The sequence below is a fragment of the Lynx canadensis genome, chromosome D2, assembly GCF_007474595.2.
Source record: "Lynx canadensis isolate LIC74 chromosome D2, mLynCan4.pri.v2, whole genome shotgun sequence".
Classification (NCBI taxonomy): Eukaryota; Metazoa; Chordata; class Mammalia; order Carnivora; family Felidae; genus Lynx; species Lynx canadensis.
In genome coordinates this window covers 54,610,663-54,620,128 of record NC_044313.2, presented here as the reverse complement: position 1 = coordinate 54,620,128, position 9,466 = coordinate 54,610,663, and the positions used below count along the sequence as shown (strand labels likewise).

Genomic DNA, 9,466 nt, shown 5'->3' with positions numbered 1-9,466 from the left:
TAAGGGCTGGACCTGGACCGCCTGTTTCTACCTTCCTGGGCAGACATCTTCCAGATGGTCCACCCCCCTACAGGCCAGGCCTGGGAGTTGTAGAAAAGCAGCTCGTGATTTTTCCTTCACTACAATCCTTGTGGAAGTTAAAGAGGCCTTTGAGACGCTCTAGTTCTGGGTTTTCAAAACTGGGGTATGAAAATCCCAACACTACATGAAACCACAGGATAATCGCAGTGTCTTTTTTTTTATTAAAAGGTTTTACTGGCGGGGGGGCAGGGTGGGGCGGCGCCTGGGTGGCTCAGTCGGTTGGGCGTCCAACTTCGGCTCTGGTCATGACCTCCCAGTTGGTGGGTTCAAGCCCTGCATAGGGCTCTGTGCTGACAGCTCAGAGCCTGAAGCCTTCTTCAAATTCTGTCTCCTTCTCTTTCTGCCCCTCCCATGCTCATGCTCTGTCTAGCTCTGTCTCTCAATAATAAATACATGTAAAAAAAAAAAAATTTTTTTTTTTTAAAAAGGTTTTATTCGGTTGTTTGTTTGTTTTGGGAGGGGAAGGGAGAAATTAAGTAATATTAACTGATGATTTAAAAGTTTGCTACTAGGGGCACCTGGCTGGCTCAGTTGGTAAAGCATACATGTGACTCTTGATCTCCGGGTCATGAGTTTGAGCCCCATGCTGAGGTTACTTAAAAAATAAGTAAAAGTGGGGCTCCTGGGTGGCTCAGTCGGTTGAGCATCCGACTTTGGCTCAGGTCATGATCTCACAGTTTGTGGGTTCGAGCCCCACATCAGGGTCTGTGCTGACAGCTCAGAGCCTGGAGCCTGCTTCAGATTCTGTCTCCTTCTCTCTCTCTGCCCCTTCCCACTCATGCTGTGTCTCTCAAAAATAAATAAATGTTAAAAGAAAATTAAAATAAATAAATAAAAGTTTGCTACTAAAATTAACACAAATTACAGATAACATGTAAAAAGAGAATGCAAGATTGCATTATTTGTAAAAAAAAAAAAAAAAAAAAATACTGGAATTCAAAGACATGTCATGCTTCCAAGAGGCTGCTTCAGGCCACAGCACAGTGGCTACATAACCTGAACTCAGGTTAGGTTATTCCTGTCCCCTCACGAGGCCAGAAATCAAGGGACATTTAGCCTAGGCCTCGGGCACTAACTGGAGAGAGGTGTTGCCTCAGGCCTTCCCTCCTCTTTGTTTTCTTTCCGCATAAGGGTTCAGAAGCCCGAGTGGGAGAGGGATCCTGGGAAGCTGGCTGAAAGCTCGCCCTGGAACATATGGGATTCCTTCCTGAGAGGCATCCTGGTGGATTAGTGAGAAAAGAGCCGTTGTCCTGGAGTCTGGCTGCGTCCCCTAGGACCCCTTGACCCCTCTGGCTATGTGGGAAACAAGGCGGGGAGCAGTGGAAGTCTGGTAAGCCTCTGTGCCTCTCACCACTGCTGGGGTAAAGGGAGGTCTGTCAGGATCCTCCGCTAGGCTATCCCACTAGCTCTCAAAAACCCCATCCTTTGACATGGTGGTTTATTGAGCCAGCCCTTTGTGGGGTTCCCCCTGCCCTTGCCCTGTTCCTGAAGGAAATGACTTGTGAAACCTAGGGGCCCAGAAGAACTAGCTGGCTGTGAGCTCACCATGACCCTGTGTGGGCCCAGTCTTCACAACTGCACGCCACGTCACCTGCCCCTAACCCACCCCAACCCACAGGTAGGCCCTTTCATAGGCTGGGGAGCCAATCCAGCATTTCTTTGAGGACCTACCTTTCTTTCTGAGAGGTCAGCAGACATTCCAACTAAAATGGAGCGGAGTGTCAGGATCGCCTAGGGGGCTGTTGTACGAAAGGGCCCCACACAGACCTACCAAATTAAAATAGGGGGTGGAGAGATGAGAATCTATGGTAACAAGCTCCCCAGATGATTCTAATTATCAGTTGGGCTTGAAAGCCATTGGTTGAAAGGATTCCTGGACTCACTCTGGGCCTCAATTTCCTCATCTGTAGAATGGCACTGTTTTCATTCCTCAGGGTATAGATGGTAGTTTTTAAGACATATTCTTTTTAAGCCTATACAATACATTGTATTGTTAGCATTTCCATTTCAAAAAGTAATTTCATTTGCAAAAAGACTCCCCACTGAGTTTTTAGTGCTTCTTGCAACAGTGCAATCAAAATCCTACCTGAAGCCCTGGGCTGTCAATAGCTTTTCACAACCCTCCTAATAAACCGGGTGCACTTACCACGCTGCTTATTTTGACAAGGTTGTTTGTTGTTTTTCAAGTAAAAAAGCCGCAGAAGTCCTGGGAACACTTTTGCTGGCTCCACTGTCCCCACCTCCTACCACACCCCTCCACCTTCTCCCCACCGCCCTGACCCACTGGCTCCTCCCGCCACCCCCACTACCCTCAATGAGATGTTTCCAAAGAACTGTGAAGGTGCCCAAGCTGAGCCTTGCAGGCAAGCTGGCTGGCCTTCAGGGGTTCCCATCCTGACTTCTAGGGTTCCCACCCCAAGATCTGGTTTAACTTCCCAAACTCGACTCGGGCGACTTGCCAGACCAAGGCCCTGGGAATCGGTGCGCTGGACAAAAACCGCCTGAACCGGGAGAGGCAGGAGGCCAGGAGTGAGTGCTCATTGACTTTCAATTGCAGGCTGTGGCAGGTCCCACGGGAATAGAGCAGGGCCCGGGAAGAGGCAGTGTCTGTGTGGTCAGGGCTCTGGCCACAGTGACTGGGACATGGGGCCTGGTTACCAGCTCCAGAGGCCTGAGTCACTCAGGACCCAGGACGTGACACTAGGCCACTCCTGCTCAGAGTTCAGCCAGTCTCCCCGTGGTTGTCTTGATGTCCATGTTGCACATTACGTCTATGTGACCCGTGCTCCCTAGAGCACAATTCCCTAGAAGACATATGTAAATGCACAGACTCAAAAGCAAAGGATGCCCTCTGGAGTTGGGCAAAGGAGCAACCCTATTCCAACAAGGGAATATAAACTTCAAAAGGATTTTGACGAGAGTGACCCAGCGCTTGGATCTGGGGTCTCCTTTGAGGTAATAAAGATGTTTTGGAATTAGAGATAGTGGTTGCACAACATTGGAAATGAATTAAATGCCACTGAATCGTTCACTTTAAAATTGTTCATCGTGGGGCACCTGGGTGGCTCAGTCAGTTAAGCTTCCAACTTTGGCCCAGGTCATGATCTTGCAGTTCATGAGTTCGAGCCCCCTGTCAGGCTCTGTGCTGATAGCTCAGAGCCTGGAGCCTGCTTTGGATTCTGGATCTCCCTCTCTCTCTGCCCCTCATCCCCTTTGCTCTGTCTCTCTCTCTCTCTCTGTCTGTCTCAAAAATAAAAATTAAAAAAATTGTGAATGTGTATGTGAATTTTATGTCAAAAGATTTTTTTAAGTATTTTGAAGCACTTGAAGGCAAAGTACTAATTGCTTGAAAAGATTCCCCACATCAGCCCTCTACACAATGTCCCCTCTCTCCCCAGCTTCCTTGGGTTGTATGCTATCTTCGAATTGGAGAACTAAATTGGGGCCTTAGAAGCCCCACTCCCAGACCTGAGCTGAGAAAGGAGGAAAAGGTTCAGATACATCCAAGACTTTGGGCAGCACTTGTCAGAAGAAGGATAGAAACGTAGCATCCAGGTCTTCTGAAGGTCCACCCCAAAGGCCCACCTTGGTCTTGGGAATCCAGATGTAGGTCTACAATTCTGGGAAAATTCACCTTCTTGCTTTATCCATCCATCTATCCATCCATCCATCCATCCATCCATCCATTCATCTGTTCATCCAAGGAATGTTCACTGAGCCTTTACTATGTGCTGTCCACTGGAAGTTAAGGAGAGTAGAACACCATCCTCAAGAAGCTCATAGTCCAATAAGAAGACTAAAGTGGAAACAATTATTAACAAGAGATATACACAGGTATAAGGATGACATGAGGAGGGGCACCTAAGGGATGGGAGGGTGGGGGTGGGCGTGCTGGGGAAGGCTTCTTGGCTGCAGGGATGCCAGAGCTGGGTCTCCAAAGCTTCAGGCAGGGGCATGTTCAGGCAAGTCTGACCTGCAGCCAGCTTAGGCCCAAGGGGAGTAGTAGGGAGAGAGAAGCACACCAAATGCAGGGTTTATGGGATCTTTGAGGTCTCCAAGGAGGCCTGGCTTAGAGGTGAGGAGACTGAGCTTCCCCCTCCCCCAGGAGTTACACATTTTAGGTGTTTCCCACACCCCCATCTGCTTCAATAGTGGAAGGGGTAAGTGGGGTGGTAATGAAGTCTTCGCAGCCCCAGCCAGATGGAAGGGATCCTACCCTTCCCTTCCCCTCACACGATGGATCAACGCCCTTTACCCTGACTCCACAGAGGGGCTAACAGTTAAGAAATTCCTCTTCCAGGTCCAAAGGTTCTCCTGGAAGACAATGGTATGGGGCTTTGACCCCTCCTTCACAGGGGAGAAGGGGGTCAGTGAGGAAAGTCGTTTGGAGCCTCCCCGGCCCCCAGTCCTCCTTGTAGGTGATTGTTTATTCTGCAGCCCACCCCTTCTGCTCTGGGAGAGACGTCCAGGGCTAAGACTGCTGGTCCTTTTTTCCATATTTTTAGAAAACACAATGAGGCAACAACATTAGTGGATTTCTTTTGAAAAGAAACAAAATTACTCAGTGCCCATTAACACAGGCCTTCCCATTTGGGAAAAACTTGGCAATAACAGAGTGAGACAGTGAATGATAAAATGTGCTTAGCACACTGTTTCATGACCATGTTTCGCTGCCACACAAATAACACACACATATGCACGCTGCACAGCCCACACTTACGCTGCATATACTCCACATATAAACCACATTCACAATTCATATATACCACACACACAGTTCACATACACCACACCATAACCAACACCCACTAAGATCTACACACACAGTGCACTCACACCACAGATATTCCACACACATACACACAAAATACATACAAAGCACAAACCCTACACTGCAGACACACTGCACATATTCAACACACACACAAACATTCAAATGCACCACACAAATACCATATTGAATATGAATGGTTTCTGGTGAACTGAGCTCTCCACACGGTCTCTGGATTCTTTTGCTTACGAATATCCACTTTTTAAAAAACCTCTATTTTTCTTAGTGTTCCACATTTTTTTCTGAAATATTTCCTTTTTTTCCTGCCACAAAGAGAGGGAGAGAGAGAAAGAGAGAGATGAAAAAGAAAAACATCCCCAAACTATCTCCTTCTGTCTCAGGTGTCCCCAACCCAGTCTGTCTGGTGGGAAGAGGGAATAGTACTCTGATGGATTCATTCCCTAACCTTCTGTCCTGGTGACAAGGCCACATCCATACGGGTCACCCCACCTCAGTAAACTGTGATTTCAAGAGAATGTCATCTACCACCACCAGCCCTCCAAGCACTTCCCCTAACCCCCCTGACCCTGGTATCTTTAAGGCTCCCAATAAGTGACTGGAACTCGGAGGACAGGAAGAAAGGGCCAGTGTTCAGGCCTTAATCGCCCTAGCGGCCAAAAGACTATTCTGTTGTGCGGCAATCTTAACGCTATCTCCTAATCTGACTCCCCCTAATTTATTTTTTATCCATAAATTTGTCTCCATAATTGGTTCCTCCATCTGGAAAATGGGGGAGGGGGGCGGTGCAGGGCCTCAATTCCGGTCCTTTCTGGTTCGAGTCACGGTTTGCCCGAAAGGCCCACGGGTCAGCCTTTTTTTTTTTTTTTTTAATTAGGTGGGGGTGGGGATGGCAGGGGCCCGACCTCCAGCAAGTGTCATCTGTCACGCGCAAGCCCGCCCCCGAGGCGAGGCCTGCCAGTCGGATCTGGTTAGGCTCCCGGAGTGGGAGCGTCTGCTGTAAATTTGGTTCCCTCTTCTATCGGGATCCCGGTGTCCCAGATTGATAAGCCTTTAAAGACGTAAAGGTCGAGTCCGTCCGAACCTCCTCCCACCCTCAGCAATCATTATTCGTCTCCGAGCACTGCCATCAAGCCAGATATCCTGTGGCCCCGCCTGAATGACGAAACAGGGGATGGCCATTGCACTCCCGGACTTTTCCGGAGATCTAGTCCTTGGTCCTGATGCAACTCTCCGGTTCTTTTACACAAAGCGCCTTGGAAGGAGGGGCGCTAGGACCCGGCAGACGCCCGAGGACTCTCGGGTACAGAGGGCGGGGGAGACACCACCGAACCGCGGTCGGTTTGTAGGGCCCGCGGAGAGCCCTTGTGTTCATCGAATTTGAGTCCCCGTTCTCAGACCCAAGACCAGGCGCTAGGAACCCGAGCCCAACAAACCTCTTCTAGCCACCCTCGCCAAACTCTCTCCTTGCAAGCAGTTGGGGGTGGGAGCGGACACGATCTAGCGGACGAGGATCATGGGGGGGGGGCATGGACCTCCCCCATTAACCCACCCTCTGGGGCTGTAGAGTTAACAAACTGGGGGCGCTGCAAGAGAGCTCGGTGCTGGGACCAGCCCTGCCTGGACCCCATCCCCATATTCCGACCCTATGCAAGGCCGGGTTAGCGTGGGGTATGTGCGCGAGGTCCGGCCGGGTTAACGTCTGCTCCCCGCGCCGCCGTCCCACAGGCATCCACCCGAGCGCTTACTTGTGCCTGTAGTCTCAGGTTCCCAGACGCTGGGGGCAACCGTTTTCCCGGCCCGCCGCCCCCTCAAGTTCCCCTGCCTTTCCCCCCGCGCGGTCACGGCTACCCCCTCCCCCAGCAACAGGACCCTATAATAAACAAGTCGTTCCTTGATCCTCCCCTGCCGCGAGCGCCCTCGGGGACCTTGGCAGCTGCAGCCGCCGCGGATCCCTTCCAGAAAGGGGGCGTGGCCGCGGCGCGGGGTTCGGCTGGGAGCGGTCTGGGGCTCAGCGGGGGCGGGGCCAGACCTCTGTCACCGGGCAGGAGAGAACGTTGCGAACGTGCGCCCGGAGCCCATTGGCCGAGGGGGGCCACACTCCCGGATCTGGATTGGGCTGAGGCGCTGAGGAGGCGTGGCCTCTCCGCTCTAGTCCTTATAGGCCTCTCGGTGCTGGTGCTAGGGACCGCGGCAGGCCAAGGGGGAGGTGCGGGTGGGTAGAAGGGACAGGTCTGGGCAGTGCGCGGGGGTTGATACCAGTTCGCGCACCCATTCAAGCGGCAGTACGCACTTGTCCTAGCAGTTCTCGCCGACCGAGCTAGCTGGTAAGTGTCCTTTCAGTATGTACTGATTCCTGCGCGGGGAGGCCTCAATCCTGCGGGTCCGAGCGCTCTCAGTCTGGTCCAGCCCCCAGACTGACGCCGGGTCCGTGCGCCTCCTGTCTTACAGCGTTTTTTGCGTTCCCGCATCCAGAGCTCAACTGCAAACGTCCTGGCGTCCGTCCTCATCATGCCTAGCCTTTGGGATCGCTTCTCATCGTCCTCCTCCTCTTCATCGTCGCCCTTGTCCCGAACTCACACCCCAGATCAGCCACCGCGCTCAGCCTGGGGGTCGGCGGCCCGAGAAGAGGGTCTTGGTCGCTGCGCGAGCCTGGAGAGCTCGGACTGCGAGTCCCTGGACAGCAGCAACAGTGGCTTTGGGCCGGAGGAAGGTAAGCCGTGGGCGGAGACTGGACGCGACTCACGGGGCCCGGGAGGTGAAAAAGCACCGCTCTGGAAGGGGTCAACGCCGCCTTGTCTTCCTATCCCATCAGAACCCTGATTGCGGAGGGGTGGCGGGATGGAGGACGGAGATTGGAGTATAGGGTACAAGTGTGGGGCAGAAGCTGAGGCACAGAGTGGGAAGGAGTGTTGGTTTCTTAACGCAAGAACCGCCCCCCCCCCCCCGCCTTTGGAGCTGTTCTTATATCCCTCTCTTGTGTGCTCTCCCTTACCAGACTCGGCATACCTGGATGGGGTGTCCCTGCCCGACTTCGAGCTGCTCAGCGACCCTGAGGATGAGCACTTGTGTGCCAACCTGATGCAGCTGCTGCAGGAGAGCCTGTCCCAGGCGCGGCTGGGCTCACGGCGCCCAGCGCGCCTGCTGATGCCCAGCCAGCTGGTGAGCCAGGTGGGCAAGGAACTACTGCGCCTGGCCTACAGCGAGCCGTGTGGCCTGCGGGGGGCGCTGCTGGACGTCTGCGTAGAGCAAGGCAAGAGCTGCCACAGCGTCGGCCAGCTGGCCCTCGACCCCAGCCTGGTGCCCACTTTCCAGCTGACCCTCGTGCTGCGCCTGGACTCACGCCTCTGGCCTAAGATCCAGGGGCTGTTCAGCTCTGCCAACTCTCCCTTCGTCCCCGGTTTCAGCCAGTCCCTGACGCTGAGCACGGGCTTCCGAGTCATCAAGAAAAAGCTGTATAGCTCCGAGCAGCTGCTCATTGAGGAGTGTTGAACTTGAGCCTGGGGGGGGCCTACCCTGCCCCCACGCCAGAGACCACTCAACTTTTGATTTTGAGATGGAGGTTGGCAGGCAGGAGCTGAGGGATTGACGCCTGTCGTTAGCAAACTGACAACAGCCACCTGAGGGGAGGAAGGTGGAGGTGGGGGGAACATTGTGTTTCCTAGGAAGCTCACTGAGGTGTGCAGGTAGCTCCCGGTTGGGGGCCTATGCCCCTCAGTACTGTAGCATGAAACAAAGGCTTAGGGGCCAACTGGGCTTCTGGCTGGATGTGTATGTAGCATGTACCTTATTATTTTTATCATTACTGACAGTTAAGACAACAGTGGTGTGACAGCCAGGTGAGCAGCTGGGCTGCACTGGCCTTTGCAAGGGGTTGTGTGCTCCTGGTAGCAGCCCTGGTGGGAGGGGGGAGGACAAGGCGGTTGTGTGTATCTCATGGTCTGAAGGGGCCAAATGTGTTCTTTGTTTTTGTACCTTTGGTTTTTGTTTTTGTTTTTGTTTTGATCAGAGCTTCACTACTGACCTGTTCTAGGCAGCTATCTTACAGACGCATGAATGTAAGAGTAGGAAGGGGTGGGTGTTGGGATCACTTGGGGATCTTTGACACTTGAAGAAAAAATACACCCGGGAGCTGCATTTGCCCCTCCCTCCCCTCCCCCAATGTGTACTGGGGAGTTGAGCTGTGAGGGGATGGGGCTGATTGGGGTGGGGTGGGGTGGGGGGCTGGAACCCCTCCCCCAGAAGAGTGCCATCTGGGTCTTCCATCTAGAACTGTTTACATGAAGATACTCGCTGTTCATAAATACACTTGATGTTCAAGTATTAAGACCTATGCAATATTTTTTACTTTTCTAATAAAAAAAAAGGTTTGTTAAAACAGTTGAGTCTCGTCAGTGCTGTGAAATAAAAAAGGGGGATGGTTGCCGGTAAAAGGCAAGTTTCATCAGACTCGGGTCCACCCGTGTGTTGCTGTGTCCTTTTCCGGGGCTGCCTGCCAGCCTGGTAATGGAGGTATGTGGATTGTGTGCCATCTGTGCCAAGAACCCTGGCTCCCATGGCTGGCTGATGCTACCAGGGAAAAGCGCTGGAAAGCCC

At 52.6% G+C, this 9,466-nt stretch overlaps 1 protein-coding gene and 1 long non-coding RNA gene across 3 annotated transcripts; one reads left to right on the top strand and one right to left on the bottom strand.

Annotated features, from left to right (window-relative positions):
- Window positions 1–1,751: 1,751 nt before the first annotated feature.
- Window positions 1,752–6,671, bottom strand: LOC115527207. The gene is made up of 3 exons (XR_003972860.1): window positions 5,035–6,671; window positions 3,667–3,819; window positions 1,752–1,848 (listed from the first exon to the last, which is right to left on the bottom strand). It is a non-coding gene; the product is annotated as an uncharacterized LOC115527207 (long non-coding RNA).
- Window positions 6,672–7,040: 369 nt separating this feature from the next.
- On the top strand, window positions 7,041–9,250 carry DDIT4 (DNA damage inducible transcript 4). 2 transcript variants are annotated; one of them, XM_030335077.1, is made up of 3 exons: window positions 7,041–7,197; window positions 7,346–7,583; window positions 7,869–9,250. In XM_030335077.1, the coding sequence occupies exons 2-3, from the start codon at window positions 7,382–7,384 to the stop codon at window positions 8,360–8,362; spliced, it is 696 nt and encodes a 231-aa protein (XP_030190937.1). In that variant the 5' UTR covers window positions 7,041–7,197; window positions 7,346–7,381; the 3' UTR covers window positions 8,363–9,250. The 2 variants fall into 2 exon arrangements, with proteins under 2 accessions (XP_030190937.1, XP_030190936.1); XM_030335076.1 differs by having other exon boundaries at window positions 7,322–7,583.
- The last annotated feature ends 216 nt before the right edge of the window (window positions 9,251–9,466 follow it).

Bases quoted from the DNA above. Each gene is read 5' to 3' on its own strand.
- DDIT4 (XM_030335077.1), top strand. From the start codon at position 7,382: ATGCCTAGCCTTTGGGATCGCTTCTCATCGTCCTCCTCCTCTTCATCG. The intron at 7,584-7,868 runs GTAAGCCGTGGG...CTCCCTTACCAG, and splicing joins TGGCTTTGGGCCGGAGGAAG to ACTCGGCATACCTGGATGGG.